General features: G+C 36.7%; 1 protein-coding gene across 1 annotated transcript in view; it reads left to right on the forward strand.

Moving 5' to 3' along the window:
- The window catches only part of HNF4G (hepatocyte nuclear factor 4, gamma), a 20,316-nt gene extending 5,665 nt beyond the window's left edge, over positions 1-14,651 (forward strand). The window contains exons 4-10 of the mRNA XM_010293484.1: positions 2,864-2,981; positions 8,428-8,583; positions 10,782-10,869; positions 12,973-13,125; positions 13,302-13,538; positions 14,014-14,136; positions 14,533-14,651. Coding sequence (XP_010291786.1) covers positions 2,864-2,981; positions 8,428-8,583; positions 10,782-10,869; positions 12,973-13,125; positions 13,302-13,538; positions 14,014-14,136; positions 14,533-14,651 — 994 coding nt within the window. The remainder of the gene's footprint in view (positions 1-2,863; positions 2,982-8,427; positions 8,584-10,781; positions 10,870-12,972; positions 13,126-13,301; positions 13,539-14,013; positions 14,137-14,532) is intronic.
- Positions 14,652-19,494: the final 4,843 nt, after the last annotated feature.

Raw genomic sequence — 19,494 nt, forward strand, 5'->3', positions numbered from 1 at the left:
GATTTTTGTATCGGGTTTTTGAGGCTGTTGCTTCACTGGCAGTTATGATGTAGAGGCAAAAGTTATCCTGATCTGGTTCAAACAAGCACTCAAAAATGGTTCATCACAAACTTTGCTACTTGTTTTGTTTGGACCATGACATATCTGCCTGAAGACCAGTCTGTAATGTGAGTGCACAGTTCTCCTGTATGAGGCTATGATATTTTTAGCCTTTACATAGCTTTCCTAAGATAAAGGAAGCTGTTTCTTTATGGTCTTATATGTCTATACTATAGTACTGCATGGCTAGTGATCAAGTTTTAGTATGAGGTAAAATGGATTTTGTTCTTGCAGCTGGATGGAGATATTGTAAACAGAGTTACACTGCGTATGTATGAAACATGCTTGCTAATTCTTGTGGATCTCCTTGAACATAGTTTAGCCTTTGGGAATTTGAGCCATTAAAAGCAGTAACATATTGTATACATATGAGCAATCTGACATGAAGAAAAGGGAAGACCTGTGTGTCCACCGCAGCCCTAAAAGTTTTGCAAAAAGCAGAGCTTCATAGACTTTTAAAATCTGGAATTAAAGGATAGTTTAGCTCAGAAGGGACATCTGGAAGTCATTTAGACCATTTAAAGCACGGCTAACTTCTAGGTTCACTCATGTTGCTTGGGACCCTGTCCAGACAGGTTTATACAGTCCCTGAGAGGAGAGATTCCACAACCTCTCTGCACAACTCCTTCCAGTGCTTGACCACCCTCATTGGGAAGGTGGTCTTATATTTAATTGGAATGTGTCTAACTGCAGTTAGGGTAGCGCCCATTGCCTCTCGTCCTTCCACTGTGCATCTGAGAAGAATCTGGCCCCATTTTCTGTAAACTACAGAAATTAGACTCCATTTCTGCCTTAGTCCTCTCTTTTCCACATAAACAAAGGCACCTCTCTCTGCTTCGTCTTGTGCATCATGTAGGTTGCATATCCATAATCCTCCAAGGGGCACTGCACAGTTTTCCAGCATCTTTCATGTACTGGGGAGCCCAAAACAGAGAAATAATCACTTCCTTCAAGATGCTGGTGTGGCCACTGACATCGCCATGAGGCACACTGCTGACTCATGTTTATGAAGAGAAGATACATCCTGCACAAAACTTTTAACCTAATTTACACTGCTCTGCCTCCTCTGGTCCCACTACCTATAAAACTCCCATTTTTCACTACATCCAAGCCATGTTTATTCAAGGCTTCCCAGTGCTAAAATAATTCAAAATGCTGAACTGTAAATTTCACTGCTTGTGTGGTGTTATATACCTCTCTGCACCATCAGAGGATGTCTCATAGCGTAAGTGTAGCGTAGTCTATATGATAGTTTCTCAGCTTTCTTCAGGGCGAAGGTGAGAAAGACTCCTGCTGGTAAAAGCTGTGCAAGCCCTCTTTAAGCAAATATTCCCCCTTCATCATGGAGTCTCTATTTAAGGCAATTTTAGCCTGAACCGACAAAAAGGCTTTAGCAAGACAGACAATCCAGCCTAATAATCCAAAATTATGCATACACAGGAGAAAATTGAAGCATTTCCCTATGATTCTTAAAGTGCTCCACCAGTGACTTTCACTAGTGTTTGTCAGAATAGATTACTATTTTTCTAATACTAATCAGTATTAGACCTTATTTTAATTTTCTATATAACACTTATGCTGCTGAGATTCAATGAATGTTTTTTTCTCCATTCTTTTTTAAAAGGTTGTATTTTTTGTTTCTTGTCTACATGAACATTTAGCACTTTGTGTTTATCACTGCACAACATTTCTTACTGTGACCTTAATAAAAGGCCCATCAGTGAATGTCCTTGGCAGAAAGTTAGTACACCTCTAGAATTAACTATGTGCATTGTTCAGATAACCCCTGAAAACTATTTGGTGTATAGAATATTTTTTTTTTTATTGAAGCTTTTGGTACTACTCCTAAATTCTCTAATGCAGATTGTTTCCCACAAAATAGCAAACATATCTTTGGAAATAAAGCTGCTGCTCTTAAAAGATGATGAGATTCCTTGTGCAATAAAGAGATTTTGATCAGCACAATCCTTTCTTTTTCTTTTCTCCTTAGCCTAACCTTGGACATGATCTAGGTTTTAGAAAAATCTGACTGATAGTTTTATTTTTTCTTCTTCCTTCAATTCAAAAGCAAGCCTTGTTGCTTCATAAGCCTTGCATATGCTGATTAAGGATTCCTTATCCAAAGCCTTTTCAACTGCCTTTTTTAGGATCTCATGAGACAAAACGTACCAGCCTGAAACTTTTTGGTGCTTTTTTTTTTTCCAGTTAATATTCTGTAAACTGGCTAAGAATGCAATGTCACTGAGGAGGAGCATGAGATTTAAGTTTCAAAATTATCTTACTAGTGGACTAAATTAATGATTCATTCCTATTTCAGGATCTCACAGGAGAGCAGGAGCAGGACTTTCACATTTCCTCCGACTGAGACATTTTGTCAGTGTTGGCACTGTACCTCTTGACCTGTTTATCAGTCTGGAGATGTCCATTTCTACCATTATCATAAAACCTTACTTATTAAATTACTTAAAATAACAAAAAGGGAGCATGTCAAGTTCAAAGGAAGAAAGAGGTTTTACTGTAATAAAGCCAGTCACAAAAGTGCTGATAATTCAGTATCTGTCTACAATTTGTTATATGTAGTTTTTACAGGCAAACAGTATACAGATAAAGACCATAAGCATGTGTTGTCATTCTTCCTCATTACTCACAGCTGAGCACAAGCTCTTTTTTGAATGTCATACCTTTTGATTCTTATAGTTACCTAGTAAAGTTCTGAAATGATATTATGTGGCAATGTCTATAAATCAATAAATGTGATGGATTATTCTTTTCCAGCTGTTCAAAATGAACGGGACAGGATAAGCACGAGAAGAAACACTTTTGACGGCTGCAACATTCCTTCTATTAGCACATTGTCACAAGCTGAGACACTCTCACGTCAGGTACTGAGATCTACCACAAAATTAAGACTTTAAGACCATTTTTCCTAAGGTTAAATAATTTTCAGTTTCTTATTGTACAAAATATAAATATTGAGATTACTTTTTTCTACTTCCAAAATGCACCCAGCCTCCCCAATGAAAGACTCAGTAATAGAATACATCCTTAACGCAAAGTCAATAAAAAAATTATTGTCCAGAACAATACGTCCTAGGCACCTTTCTTAATAAAGCTTTATGGCTCTTACTGCTTTTAAATCAGTTGCTGTCTCAAGCAGCTGGTGGCATCTATCTATCCTTGAGGCTGGCTTTCCCATGAAACATTGGGGAAAAAATTGTCCAAAACCATTACATTCAAAGGGGTGTGGACACTCATTTCCTTACATTCTTTTGAAAATCCCATTTTTAATATCCTTAGACATTATAAATAAGGCAAACAGAAGTGTTCCAACTGCCGAGTCTATTCACATCTCGCTTTTAAATTTTCTTTGTCTCATCTGAACTTCATTTTCTTTTTTTTTTTTTTTCCTATCCAATCAATTGCTGAATGGAACAGTCTCCAGTCCTTTTCTGCACCTCAGATAAATCATGGTCATTGATTCTGCATTCTTGCACCTCTTACTAACTTAGAATTTAACTGCCACCTTTATGATTTCATGCTGACTGATTTATATATCCCCAAATGTTTTGTAATCTCATCCTTTATCTGCATCTCTCTTAGGGTGGAACTGTCTGTAAAGAATTGATGCAGGAATTACTGGATGATAGTCTTTGGTACATATTGCATGTCTGGGCAGACTAGATGAACATAATGGACCTTCCTATCTTTCATACCTATACAGTATGAAAAATATACCTGTTTTTAGCTCCTTAGTAATTCTTTGAACTTGCTTATTGTGCTTTTTTTGTGTTACTCCCTTAATCATTTCCAACTGGTGTATGCAATTCAGGAATAAGAACTGTCTTAAACAGAATCACATCCTCAGTCTTTCCTTCCACAAAGTTCTTTTTGAACAATAGATTCCTGGCCTAAAACATCACCTTGTGTGTACACACAAATTTATTCTACTTTTTATTTGGTATCATAGAATCATAGAATCACTTAGGTTGGAAAGGACCTTTAAGATCATTGAGTCCAACCAGTGTGAAAGAGATTGAGAATGGGAATGAGAAAGGGAGAGATGTCAAGACAGGGGTAAAGAAAGACACCACCAGAGAAACTGGGATGACAAAGAAAAAGGAAAGGAAAACCACAGGGGTGAGAGATAAGATACCCAAGAAGAAAGAAGTTCAAGAGACTCTCCTGATAGTGATGCTTACAACAGTGGAGATGATAAAAGAGAAAAGCACAGACTTCTGAACCAGGTTGTGCGTCTACAGGAATCCCAGTCACTGAACCCCTGTCATGTTACGGAAGAGTGCCAGAGTCGCTGGAAAGCAGAGGAGTGAAAATCAGACAGAAAGGAAAGTTGCCAGTGTTATAAAGAACTAGAGTTTAAAGAGAAGGTTTCTTAAGCGGGTAAACAAAGAGAGCAACCAGATGCTTCAGAAAGCTCTTGGTCCAGGGGAGTCCAATCCTGGACATTGGCCTTCTGAAGAGATGCTTCTGATAGAATGCATGATGACAGCAAGAAGAAGTCTAAAGTACAGAAAAAGGCCACAAATAAGAAGAAAGATGATGACAGTGGGGTGGAAAGGTATGCTAATGAATCAGTGACTGAGGAAAATCAGGTCTTTTCACCGTAGAAATGTCAAAAAAAGAAAAATGTAGAGAAAAAATGGAAAAAGTCTAAGGGCAATTCTGAAGTTTCTGATGAAGAAATTGTTCCACATCATAAAAAGAAGAAAGGCCCAAGAGTCCCCCCCTGTAACAAAAGAAGAACTGGTTGAAGCACCACCTGAGAAAGCTGTGCCAGAAGTCCCCTCAAAAAAAGAAGATATAACATTTAGTGACTGGTATGTTGTAGTATGTAGGAAAGAATTTCTCCCTCTATGCCAAGCATATATGAAGATACACTCTTGTCCTCAAAGACAAATAGGTTACACTAACATGATGGAAAAGTAAAGACGTAAAAGTCCTTGTTTTTCCCTCAATCGAATGGGTCTGTAAGATGAGTTCAGTCCTGAGACTAGGAGCACATGGTAGTGTCACAAATCATTGGCCATATCCTTCAGCTGTGAAATGAGGAAGAAGATGGCATTCATACCTTTCAAAATTTTCATATTAAAATAGGGAAAATGAATTATTTTGTCCCTGAAGATCCCTTACAGGGGGAAATTGTCCAAGTACAATTTTTCTCCTACAGACCCAGGAGAAGCTTCCAGGATTATGTAAATATGAAAGGGACATACTGGACTCTTGTAGGAGTAAAAGTATGTGTGTCTGATGGCTGTCAAAACAATAAGGATCTAGTGTTAATATTGCCATGTTCATCAAGTCATTAATGAGTACAAGTTGGATCAGAAGAGGTTTCATCTTGATATAAGAAAGAAATTTTTTACAATGAGAACAATCAATCACTGTAACAACCTTCACAGGTACATGATGGAGTCCCCATCGCTGGTGGTTTTCAAGATGCAATTGGACAGGGTGCTAGATAATCTCATCTATGCTCTCTTTCCCATGAAAGGTTGGATGAGATGACCTTTCTTCCCACCTGGGCTGGTCTATGATTCTATGACTCTGCAACTCCCGTGTTGCACCTCAGAAATGAGAGACAGGTGAAAGCAATAAAGAAATGGAAAGAGGAAAGTTCACGGTTTCATATCCTTGTGAAGAGATGCAACCCTAGTGTTCATAATGAACTCCATGGGAGTCATCCTATGAATCGCCAGCAGAAACTCACCAAGTAATTTCAGCACAGTCTATAGTTTGTCCTATAAGATGTAATTGATATAAGATATATATATAAGATGCCAGAAAAGGATTCATGGTTAAAGGAGGGGTTTCACAAATGCTCTGTCAAAAAAGAGACAATACCTCTAATCTTTTTACTACATCATAGCCTTTGAATTATGTGTCTGAGGTTTTTTTTCACCTGCCAACCTGCTGTATTTCCCTGAGAACTAATGTTCAGCTGGTTAACTGCCATTTGTATCTAAGCTGTTTTCAGTGTGTTAGACTACTGAATTATGTAGGAAGAACTGAGCTTTAGTTCAGAAGTGCAACTCCTTCTGACTACCCAAGGACAATGGGATTTCATCACAGATTGCACTGGGGATTTTAACATGAATCTGGGAATGAAAGAGTTCTGATAGGAGTCAACCTAAATAGCATCCACTGTCCTGAAATTTGTAGGTACACAGTACTGGAAGATTAAGAAAAAATTTTTTGGGGTTGTGTCTGTTGGTTTTGGCTGGGATAGAGTTAATTTTCTACATAGTAGCTAATGTGGGGCCATGTTTTGGATCTGTGCTGGAAATGGTGTTGATAACACAGGGATGTTTTCATTATTGCTGAGCAGTGCTTACAGAGAGTCCAGGCCTTTTCTGCTTCTCACACCACCCCACCAGCAAGTAGGCTGGGGCTGTGCAAGAAGTTGGGAGGGGACACAGCTGGGACAGCTGACCTCAACCGACCACAGGGATATTCCATACCATATGATGACATGCTCAGCACATAAAGCTGGGGGAAGAAGGAGGAAACAGGGGACACTGGGAGTTATGGCGTTTTGTCTTGCCAAAGAATAGATATGTGTGATGGAGCCCTGCTTTCCTGGAGATGGCTAAACACCTGCCTGCTGATGGGAAACAGTGAATGCATTCCTTGCTTTGCTTTGTTTGTATGCGTGGCTTTTGCTTTCCCTGTTAAACTGTCTTTATCTCAGGCCACGAGTTTTATCACTTTTAGTCTTCTGATTCTCTTCCCCATGTTACTGGGGCGGGGGGAGTGAGCCAGAGACTGTGTGGTGCTTAGTTGCCAGCTGGGGGGTTAAACCACAGCAGGGGGGAAAATAATCAAACTACTGATTTCCTGAGTATGTTTTCTGTAATAAAACATAAGGTGAAAGTCAGTTTCATAGGCCTTGTACAGCAGTGAGGATTTGTTGCTGTGATGAGGTCTTCTCTTCTCCTTCTTTTCCTTTTTCTTTTCCTTTTTCTTTTTTTTCTTTTTCTTTTTCTTTTTCTTTTTCTTTTTCTTTTTCTTTTTCTTTTTCTTTTTCTTTTTCTTTTTCTTTTTCTTTTTCTTTTTCTTTTTCTTTTTCTTTTTCTTTTTCTTTTTCTTTTTCTTTTTCTTTTTCTTTTTCTTTTTCTTTTTCTTTTTCTTTTTCTTTTTCTTTTTCTTTTTCTTTTTCTTTTTCTTTTTCTTTTTCTTTTTCTTTTTCTTTTTCTTTTTCTTTTTCTTTTTCTTTTTCTTTTTCTTTTTCTTTTTCTTTTTCTTTTTCTTTTTCTTTTTCTTTTTCTTTTTCTTTTTCTTTTTCTTTTTCTTTTTCTTTTTCTTTTTCTTTTTCTTTTTCTTTTTCTTTTTCTTTTTCTTTTTCTTTTTCTTTTTCTTTTTCTTTTTCTTTTTCTTTTTCTTTTTCTTTTTCTTTTTCTTTTTCTTTTTCTTTTTCTTTTTCTTTTTCTTTTTCTTTTTCTTTTTCTTTTTCTTTTTCTTTTTCTTTTTCTTTTTCTTTTTCTTTTTCTTTTTCTTTTTCTTTTTCTTTTTCTTTTTCTTTTTCTTTTTCTTTTTCTTTTTCTTTTTCTTTTTCTTTTTCTTTTTCTTTTTCTTTTTCTTTTTCTTTTTCTTTTTCTTTTTCTTTTTCTTTTTCTTTTTCTTTTTCTTTTTCTTTTTCTTTTTCTTTTTCTTTTTCTCTTGCTCTTTCTTTTTCTCTTTTTCTTCCCTGGTATGATAGCAGCTATAAACTGACCTTCTCATTTCAGGCTTGGTTTTATCTTAAGTTGTCTTTCCTGCCTGGCTTAAGAGCAAGCCTGGTTTTGTTCCTTTCCTTGAAAAGTCATTATGAATTTCAGGATTTGGCTCAGTGATTATGTGAAAGTGCCCCAGCTTCAGGCCCAGAAAGATATTGCTTTCTTCTTATTTCACAGAACACTGTTCACTGCAGGTGGTCTAATGCACACTCATATCCTTTACATTTGCTCTGAAATGTCTCTGGCCTCTGCCTATACTGCTGCTTCATCATTACAAACCATTCTGCTCCAGGCACTAAAGCCCCCGTTTTACCTTCTGAAGTTAATGATACTTATCTTTTCACTAGAAGAACATGCTACCCCTTTATAGCTCTCTTTCTTTGCCCTTAATGTTACTGCATGCTCCTATGAGCTCTTTTTTTTCTGAAATAAATGTCAACCATTTTAAAGAAACAAAGGTATAAAAAGTACTCTCAAGTATGCATGATTACTGCTGTGATTTTTTTTTAGATGTTAAGAAAACTGTCTTTCTGTTAATCAGTGAAATTACAATTATATGAAATATAACATTGTTAATTTTTTCTCTCACTATGGCCAGATTTCAGTCTCCAGTCCTGGTGCTAGCACTGACATAAATGTTAAGAAAATTGCTGGTATTAGTGATGTCTGTGAATCTATGAAGCAACAACTTTTGGTCCTGGTGGAATGGGCTAAATATATTCCAGGCTTCTGTGAATTACCACTGGATGACCAGGTATGAGAGGAGACCGGAGAGACAACTTTAAATGCTGTCCTGTTATTTTTGTGATATTTAAATGCTATGATTAAATATTAATTTTTTGTCTGATCAAATAGAGCTAAGTGCTAAACCCACCACTGTAAAATTTTTTAGAGTTTGAAAAACCCCAGAGGAAATTGGTAAGACTCTAGCACGTTAACAGAAAGAAGCAGCAAATCAGTATGTCCTTCAGTGTTTTGTGCATTCTGTAATCTTTTGGAAGCAGAGATACCAAGCTCCAAGGAAGAATGAAAAAAATCTTGTAAAAAAAAGCCACGCTTTTTTCTGACCTTACAAAGTATTTATTTCATGTTCACCTTTCATTATAATATGGTTTAAGACAATGTGTTATTTAATTTGAGGCAGGTCTTCTCTACTTGTGAAAAATAACAGCCATCAGAATCTCAAAACAAATGCCAAACATGCTAATATCAATCCATAGCAAATAATCTTTCATATAATACAATGTACTAAAATTATATTGTATATAATGAGTGTGGAGGAAAAAGCATCAAACCCTGAAACTTCTTAAGGGTTTTTATGACAGAGGTCTGATCTATCATCACATCTGTAATATATTCTAATATATTCACTGGGTTACAGAATATATTGTACTGGCACACTCAGAGACAGCGTCTCCACGTTGCGGAAAGCAGTTGTCTCAACTAGCTGCCTGGGCAGGAGGTTGATTCACAGCTCAGTATCTCTTGATTCCTGTCCACCAAAATCTGATTCAGCCTGAAAATGACTCTGAAGTGGAATTGTGTAATTACTTTTTTTTGCCTCTTCAGTCTCTTAGTTTTTAACAAAATCCTGCAAGGAGGGTTAGTTCATCCTTGGGTTTGAGACTCAGACTGAGCTCATTCCCTCTTATACTCTTCCTCAGGAATATGGAGCTGTTTCAGGCCACAGGACACCCCCCAAAATAGGACCTTAATGATGTCTTTGCAGACACACAGAACATGATATGTGTGCACAAGCTCAACCTACTGGAATAAGTGAAAAATCTGTTCATGTGAAAGGAGAATTTTAAATACATTGGTTACACAAGGGCAACAAAAGCAAGAAAAAATATTGCTGTTTTTACTGTTAAGGTGGTGTGAAGGAAAACAGAAAGGATCAGACCTCATTAAAAAGTTTCTGTCTGTATTTAAAAAAAAATAAATAGCAGCTTAGAAAGATAGGATGAAAACACCCCTGCAGTGCTTGAAGACTAGATGTTGAGAAATACTCCTGAACCTTAAGTACCTTAGAAGAGTAGTGACAAAGGTATTGGGAATTAAATGCTACTTTTGCATTTGTGATAGCCTCTTGAGCATTTAATTATAAAATAAACAATTTTTTTTTTTTAAACAGTCGATTCCTGATTTGGGAATCAGCCTGATTTACAAACCTTAGAGCAGGCCAGGCCAGATAAGTTAACTCCACTGAGAACCTGAAAAGTCTTTTAACAGATTAAGTATTCCTTAATAAGTGCTGAGTACCTTTACATCACTCATAAAGTATTGGCTTGGATTTGTAAGAAAATAATTACTTGCCAAGAGAGGAGTTCCTTTAAGAAAGAGAGGCCAGCACTGAAGTTTCAAGCAGACATTAGAAACAAAGCAAAGTAAATAAGTGACAAAGAGTAAACTTATGACCACATTTTTAAGTGCCTTCCTGGTATGAATCAGGTTTCTTCTTTGTTGACGGTAATGGATATTCTAGCATATCTGGGTTTGTTGGGGAAAAAGTTCTTTTAAGTGCCACATACGTTTTTTGTTCAAGGTAAGAAAAATGAAACACTGATAGAGCCAAATTTACTGTAACAGTTCATTCCAGTCCAACGGAATCTTTACTGTCAACTTAAAATGCTAGAGAAAACTTTGTTAAGGGAATAGGCACTAGGAAATAAATGCAAGTATTGCATTTATTGAGAAGTACTTTGCAGAGCTGTATGCTTAAAATCTAGACCAAACGCTCAAAGTGACAGACGATGACAATTTAATAATAGCGTGCTGTTAGTACAGTGTTAAGGTTTTTACATTCACTTTACATTTTACATTAGAATCCTAACAGTCTTAAACATGTACCTATAGCTAAATACACTCATGGTAATATGCATCCTCGTTTCTTTTGCCCTTATTGAAACGTACTGCTTTATCTTCTAATGAGTCCACTGCTTTTTTCTTGAGGTTGCCCTGCTAAGAGCACATGCTGGGGAACACCTGTTGCTTGGAGCAGCAAAACGGTCCATGGCGTATAAGGACGTTTTACTTTTAGGTAAATATTGGTTTTGTTTTAATTAATAATGATGATGTTATAATACATTAGCAACTATATAATCACTTAAGTGGGACAACTGTTCTGGCACAATCAAAGCAATGCATTCTGTGAATGCTAAATAGCTATTAATGACATAATGTCACATGCCCTGTTCCAGCAAAAGCAGGGGGATAGTTTCCTGTGAGTTAATACTGCTAAAGGTTTATTGGACACCAGAAACCACAAATTAAGGGAGTTCCTGGCAAATTGTCTTCTTACGATAACATTCTTTCTGCACCTTTGTCCCATAAAAACACAGAACAAAACAACAACAAAAAAAACCCCATAAAAATAATTTGCTTAAGACAGGAGCAGCCAGCCTGTGTCCCATGTACTAATTTCAGTCTTCATGAAAACCATTTACCTGGCGCTTCCTCAAGAGCCCTTCAGACATAGTCAGAGAAGATCCTACAGGCTGGAAAATTGGTTATTCTGTTCCCTGAAACTCTCGTGCCCAAGAACCCTCTCACTGTTGCCTTGACAGTCGCCACACGACCATCACGTAAACGGCATGCCTGCTGTTCCCTGCCATGTGGGAGATGGGTGCATTCATGGCACGGTGAGAAGTCACACCTGCATAAGCATATTCTTGGTCCCTTGAAATGGCTCCTTCACTAGTTTATATGAAGAGAGCATGGCTGTTAAGGAAGAAGTCGCCATCACATGGTAGAAGCATGTCTTCCATTCGTTCACACAACAGAGAGGCACAGTAATATTATGAGTTGTGTACTTGTGTGTATAGTGACATTATGAGGCATTTGTTAGTGTTGTCTGAGACAGTACTTTGGCAGCCTGAAGTGCACCCTGCCAAAAATGGTCCCATTAAACATGTGCAGCACTTGGCCTGTTTTATGAGAAAGTGTGTAGGTTTTCTTGGACAGGATTTTTGATGTGTGGCAAGACTATGAAGACTCAAACTAGTTTCTTCACGGGTGGTATGGTACGAGGAGCTTTTCCACTACTTATTTTCCTTCCCCTTTCAGTCTGCCTTTTCATAGCTCTAAATCAGCTTGTATTTACTTTTACACACATCATAACATTAAAGGGACAGGAAGAGCTTGTTCTGGAGATATTACCCTCGTCAACAATCTTTTCAAGTTAAAAACGACACAAATTACCTTCTTAACCTAGTTCTTTCTCTAGATACAGCTTTACTGACAAAATTAACAGAAATAAAAAGGAAATATTTGCAGTTTTATTGGGATTGGTATGTAATAAGGATAAATAATGAGAAAATAATAAGCAGAAAATCGGTCAGTGTCACCAACATCAGCATATATACTGAAAGAAGAAACAGTTTGAGGCTCCAAGGCTTATTCCTGATATGTGGAGGTAGATATCTGTGTAGCTTATTAGTCATTTTGCCATGGATCTCTTCTGATATAGTCATCAGCTTTTCTTTCAAAAACTGCTTGGTGGTTTCTGGAAGCTCTGTGGATTTTCTGCTGTTCTCACCACTTACGTTAGATGATTTCTGAACAGAAGGTGAATTAAGATGCCATGATGGAGAATTCCCCAAAATGGAAATTTAATATTAAAAAAGCAGGGAAAATTCATTCTTTACTGAAAATTTTCTGATGATTCTAAACTTTATTAGAAGTAACAGCAGCATCTGCTGTGTCTTCTCTGGAAGAAAGCTTCTTGGTCCATTGACAAATCCTGATCATACAGCTTGGGATATATTATTTTAATGGGGGAAGAAGGAATTTTAGATCAGTTTATCATTATATTTATCTATTATGTAACGATAAAGGCCTACTTGCTCCATGCTTATGCATTCAAATATGGACCTCAGTCCTGTGGACTAATCTGTAATGGTGCACATGTTGACATATTTACATGCATACATTATTTACCGCATGACAGCTGTATTTTGCACATGTACTATATTTACATGGAACAATTTAGTATGATACAAAGAAGAGTTATTGCATAAAAAATATTAAACATTTTGATTTTTTATTAAGCAAAATGAAATGTGTTTTTAAAAATGGGCTTCACCTTGTACACTACATCAAAGTCTGTATATCAATCCATATGTTGGTATTTTTTCTCTCCAAGGCAACAATTACATAATCCATCGTAACAGTACTGAAGTAGAGATCAGCCGAGTGGCAAATCGGATTCTAGATGAACTAGTCCGACCCTTCCAGGAAATTCAAATAGACGACAATGAGTACGCTTGCTTGAAAGCAATTGTGTTTTTTGATCCAGGTACCTTTCTGAAAATATCTCTCAGAATTGTTGTACACGTGATTATATTGAAAGCAATTTTTGTTGTGTAACATCTGCTCATGTTACCTAGCTGGATGGAAATAAAATGAAAAAAAGTAAGATGCTCCTCTCAAATCATAATCTGCCTTGACTTTAAGTTTTTGTCGTTTTTTAAGATGCAAAGGGCCTGAGTAATCCAATGAAGATTAAGAACATGCGGTTCCAAGTTCAAATCAGTTTAGAGGATTATATTAATGACCGTCAGTATGACTCCCGAGGAAGATTTGGGGAACTACTTCTTCTTCTGCCTACACTCCAGAGCATCACTTGGCAAATGATTGAACAAATACAATTGGTTAAACTATTTGGAATTGTTAAAATTGACAGTTTGCTTCAGGAAATGTTACTGGGAGGTAAGCTAACAACTTGTTAAATTTACCATGTTGTATTATGTTGAATTGAGCATGTTGGGATGTTGAGGGAAACATGATGCAAGCACTTTGGCCGCTGCCTTGCTGACTGAGTTTAATTGTTTACTAAAGCCTTCTTGTCTTGGCTGCTCATCTTGTTAACTCGGTTCTAGAACTTCAGATTATTCTGTGTACTTCTCAGTCATTGCTGGGTATCTAAACATATGATTCCTTAGGTAGATGGAGGAATCCTTACAAATATTTCATGAAATCCACTGTTAATGCAATCAAAACAGTGAAAATAAACACAGTGCTTAATATGGTTGGAGTCTGGTTAAATCGTTTGATGAATAACCAGAGGCAATTATTCAAATTGCCAATCTAAATACTTGCTCTGTGGAAATGTAATTATTGGAGTGTAAGTTGCTGGCAACAACATGCTCTTTAGAATTGATATATGCTCATGTTATTTTTGCAGGTACTTCTAATGATGCCAGTCATCTGCATCATCCAGTACATCCTCACTTAGCCCAAGATCCATTAACTGGCCAAACTATCCTCATAAGTTCAATGTCTGCTCCTGTACATACCGAACAGATTTGTAAGTAATTAAAAGTTATCCTTCTGTCATAAGATTTCACTGTTACAGTTAAAAATATTAATTAGAATGGTGGCCTGTCAGTGCTTATAGAGTTATTTCATCATCACTCTTCAGTTGAAGTAATTGTGCATTAAAAACATATGTATATAAACAGTGCTAAGTGAGAGACTTTGACCTGAATTTAATCTAATTTTTAAAATTCAACACCATTCTGATATACCGTTGGTTTCTCATGCACAATTTTTAATAAACTAAAAATTCTGATACTCTAAAATATTCTCTTTACCTAACATGCCAAATATAACAGAACTTCCTTTTGGGGCGGTAGTGTGTATATCTGTATGCAGAACAGGCCAGAATATAAAAATACATAATCCTTTCTGTATTCTTTTTCAGCAACTCCAGAAACTCCATTACCTTCCCCACCTCAAGGCTCTGGGCAAGAATACAAAATGTCTACAAATCAGGCTTCAGTCATTGCACAGCAATCTATTTTGAAACAAAAACCATTGTGATAATGTTTCTCTGTCGTTCCTTCCTTCCTTCCTTGCTTGTTTCCTTCTTTCCTTCCTTCTTTCCTCCCTTCCTCCCTTCCTTCCTTTTATCCTTCTCTCCCTCCCTCCTTCCCTTTTTATGCACTAGATAAATTGGTAGGACACTTGCACATTTGAAATCTCAGGATGATAAAGGAAGTTATTTCCTCAGCAGCCACTACTGCGGGTGTTTCCTAAAACACCTCATGATTTGGAAAGTAATACTCACTGTTCTGACTGCCGGGGACAACTGTAACTGTAGATGCTGCAGTCTGAAAAATATGTATAGAGGCTGACACTATTTTTACATCTTTGAACTGCACAGATTCATTTTTTATTTCCTGTTTTAGTTGTTGTCTTAATATTATTGTTTTAGATGTATATATAATTTTTTCATTGTGACAGAACTGGTTAGTGCTTGTTTAGCTGTGAATTGTAGACATGAAAAAGCAGGTTAATCAAACAAAAGCCAAGATCCCATTAAGAGTAAAACAGTAGGTTACCAAACAAAGCACATGCATTAAACAAAAAGGAGAAAATACTCAATGGGCAGACATACCCAACTCATTTTTAAAAAATCTTGATTTGAAAGAACCATCTCTTTTAGGCATAATTTCATCAGAAGAGTTGAATCCTCCCTGCTTACTTATTTGTATGAAACAGAGGGCCTGCCATGTGCAAATACGCTTGAGGACTTTTTAAAACTGTATACATAGTAATGTCTATATCAGTCAATCGGACAGTGCCGAGGCATGGGTGCAGGCATTTATATTGCTAAATTATTAGAACAGTGACTGGTATGCTTTTTGGTCAGGACTAACTAGTACTCTTCCACAACATTTCTGGGCACAGAAATTCACTTTGTGAATTAGGCCAGTCTAGGGACACTTTTCACAAAGTGCTTTGGATATGGCCACCTCTCTTTAGGGGCACAGAGAGTATAACTAGGAATATAGCCAGACCATGCCACTTGACCTCAGGGCTGGAGTATAGACTTTGTACTGTTTGATTTACTAGTGCAAATGTAGCCATTATGTTTATTTGCCTAACTGGCTGTTGAATGCACGCTTCAGCAATCGCTAAATTTCATCTACACAGTAGTTGTAGCTGTGTAGTAGCTCTGTGTCTGGAGAGATATGGCTTACTAACTCAAGCAGCAGACGTGCCTCAGTTCACTTCCAGATGTTCATGGTTTGAGCCATGGTATTCCAAGCCAGAAGATAGCGAGCACACCAAATACTCATCCTCTGGATTTTTAAGAGTTTTCAGAAGCTTGGGATGAATTAATTTACTGTGATGAGCCCCCTTCTTCTCCTCTTCCTCCCTGTCCTGTCTGGAGAGATCCAACATTGACTAAGTTTTGTGTCTGGAGTCTATAAGAACCCATCCGGATTTGGACCCTCTGTGGATTTGCACAAAGGGGACTTTTTGACACATGCCCATTTGGGCATATACTCACTCAGTTACAATTTGTGTACATGTTCTATTATGATATATAAAGTGATCTGGTGTTCATACAATACTGATGTCATAAGAAAATCACCATTTTATTGGTGATTTTGCACATTTTATTTATTCTGGACAGCAACCATTTTCCTTTAGTACTTTAAAGTATAATTTCTTCCCAGAAGTTATGTAAGAGAGGAACAGAGGAAATAGAGAATAAAATGCAGCAGTTTGCTGAGCTATTGCAAAGAGAAAACATAGTGGAGTCAGAAATTCTGCAAGGTGAGATGTTGATCATCCCGAACCAGACACCTGCATTAATCACGGCATTTGAAGATGGCAGAGTTGAGCCTCTGGCTTTTATAAGTTGCTCAAACTGATGTGCTTCTTCAGGTACATTTTTGCAAGCAGGAAATGCAATGCAGGAAATGCAACACAGTAAATACTGAGCTGACCTGAACATTCAAAGTTTTTAATGAGAATACACTTACCACCTGGTAGATGCTGTGTTTCTTTATGTTATTTTGAAGTAGTTGCTTTTGTAAAGTCTGCATACAGTAGCTCTTAATGTTTACCTTTCACTTTTTAGAGTGTTTTTCTTTTTGCTGGTTACTGTTTATTTTTTTATCAATGCATTGGTCTTTTCCCAAGTCCCTTTTAGTATAAGTTTTTATGATAGAATAAAGTACCGAAGTTTTGCCATTAACTTTAGGGGAATCCAGACTGTGTTATTTTTACAAGTAGGCCACCAGTGCTTTGTGGGGAAACACAAAGGTAAAGCACGCGTGAGAGATATTGAGCAACCCAAAAGTTGACTGATGGGGGTCCCTTTTGTGTACTTGTCATAGAAAGAGTGTTGGGCTCAAGTTGGATCTGCATGACTATACCGGGTCAAATTAATGAAGTCAGTTGCATTAACATGGCAGCATTAGTCTGACTAAAAACATTTAACTGGAAGTAAAAAGTAGTCCCCACGTTGGCCAGCCTTGCTTTTATATGTGATGTGCATATTAGCTTAATGTGTTTAATTTTCACACTGTACTTAAGATTTCAAGTGTATAACAAAATATTTTCACACACTGCCAAAATGTACTGAATGAAAAATATACTTTAGTATTTTATCTGACAAAAAGTTGTTATCTATTTTGTATGATATATTACATTTTTGAATAAGAACACCACTGTAATTTATTGGGAAAAGCTGATTTATTTTATAAATGTAACATTATTTTTGTAAACTTAATTATGAAAAATCAGAAATTATTAGCTTTGTTAAATATTAAATTATAATGAGATGTAACTTTATATGTTTGAACCCTGATACCAAGTTTTTGTGTTGAGCATTTGGAATTGAAATGGTTGCTGGAAATATTTCAAATGGACTGGTTTTCATCGAAGCTCAATAAAGAAAAATGAATTATCTAAATGACACATTTGCCATTTTGTATTTTTTTTACTATTTACATAAACAATGACAATGCTTTATATTACTTATGTCATGAATAAGTATGAAACTGTAACTTGCTTTCATCTCTACAGTGCACATCATCACGGAGTGGCTGAGCTTTCTGAAAGGGACCTCTGGAGGTCATCTTATACAACACCCTTGCTCATACAGAATATTGAAAACATATGAAAGAATATGATGGCAACATTTTAGTTGATTGTACTGTAACATGGCAGAATATTACATAGCTATGGTTTTCAATTTTTAGTTCTGACTCAGAAAAGAACTGAAGCACGTGCTTAATTCCATCTGTGTTTAAAATGAAGCATATGTTCAACAGCTTTTTTTTTTTCTGGACAGGGATAACTTAACAAATCACTCCCTTTTGTTGCTCTAGTGCATTGTTGTTTAGGCTAATTTTGTTGCAACTAAGCATTTATTTATTTTGTAGATAAAGACTTTTAAAACTTTAGAAAGACTCTTTAAGATCTATTTCTTTAGATAGTCTGTATCTCCTCAGCCTTGGGAAGTATGTTCAGTTCTACGTCTCTTTTGAGTAGATTTTGAATAGAGGTGGGATTTTTTGGGGATTGGGTGGTGGTAATAACACAGTGAACTGGGTTGTTTGCTTTTGCTCACTTGTGCTCTACTCCAAAGTGCAGAGCTACAGGGCAAAGCATCCATGGGAGGGAGACACCAATTCCGAATGCTGGAGATCTTCAGGTCCCTCTGAGGAATTTGTGTCTGTGGCTGATTACTCTAGATGAAGGATTTCTCTGCCCTTTATTTGTAAATGCTGACTTGGGTGAAGGAAGTTTATGATTTCAGGGAACAGAAGAGATCATTTTGTTCAGCTTACAATGGAGAAAACATGGAAAAACCCCTACATCTTCAATGCCATGAAGTGCTGACAGACTGTTCTTTAAGGATTTCCATAAATCAACTTTACGAACAGCTTCAATAGGTGAATCAGGAGTACATATTTTACAGAGTGATATGAAAGTATTAACCTCCAGTTCTAATTACTGTACAAAATTCCTCACAACTAAGGAATTCTGAATATGAGTGAAGGTATTTACTAAGTTCCAGGAACCTTCTGTGACAGAAAATTTAACATTCTCAGAATATAAGAAAATCTGCTATAGCTCTTAGTTAATATTTGTATGGTTGGCAGTTCTGTTTTCACCTCAAGGATATCTGTCAGTCTGTAACTGACTAAAATTTTTTATGTCTTTCCAACAGACTATTTCTAGTTTTGCACCTCCAATGTTTGTACTACTTATGCTAAAGTATATAGTAAGCAAATATTTAGTTCCACATTTTACAGTAAGTCTTTCATAAATCTTCCATATTGGTTTGCGGATGTCTGCATTTTTCATATTCTCCCTGATGTGGACCATTAGCTTTCTTCTTTCCCTTTGTTCTCCCTAGGAAAAAACAAGAAGTGAAAAAAAATTATTTACCCCAAAATTTAAAGTCATTGCATTAACAATGTAATTTTGCTTCCCTCTTTTCTATTATTTTTGTAGTATAAAAAGAAAGAGAACATAGTTGTCATCAAGGCTGGCATCAATCATTGCTTCTTTCTGGGTCCTTATTGCCTTGTGGTAAATCCAAATATTTTCATTAATTGGAAAGTTTACTTGTAAATAAAGAGCCCTCTGTGAAGTCTCTAAGAAATATTTAAAGGATAATAAAAAATGCTTCTACAAATATATTAACAACAAAAAGAGAGGCAAGGAGAATCTCCATCCCTTACTGGATATGGCGGGGAACATGGTCTCCAAGGACAAGGACAAGGTTGAGGTACTTAATGCCTTCTTTGCCTCAGTCTTTAATAGCCAGTCCAGGTATCCACAGGGTATTCAGCTCCCTGAGCACATAACCCGCCCGTAATCCATGAGGAAGCAATTAAGGACCTGTTAAGCCACC

The sequence above is a fragment of the Phaethon lepturus genome, unplaced genomic scaffold (genome assembly GCF_000687285.1).
Source record: "Phaethon lepturus isolate BGI_N335 unplaced genomic scaffold, ASM68728v1 scaffold9398, whole genome shotgun sequence".
Taxonomy (NCBI): Eukaryota; Metazoa; Chordata; class Aves; order Phaethontiformes; family Phaethontidae; genus Phaethon; species Phaethon lepturus.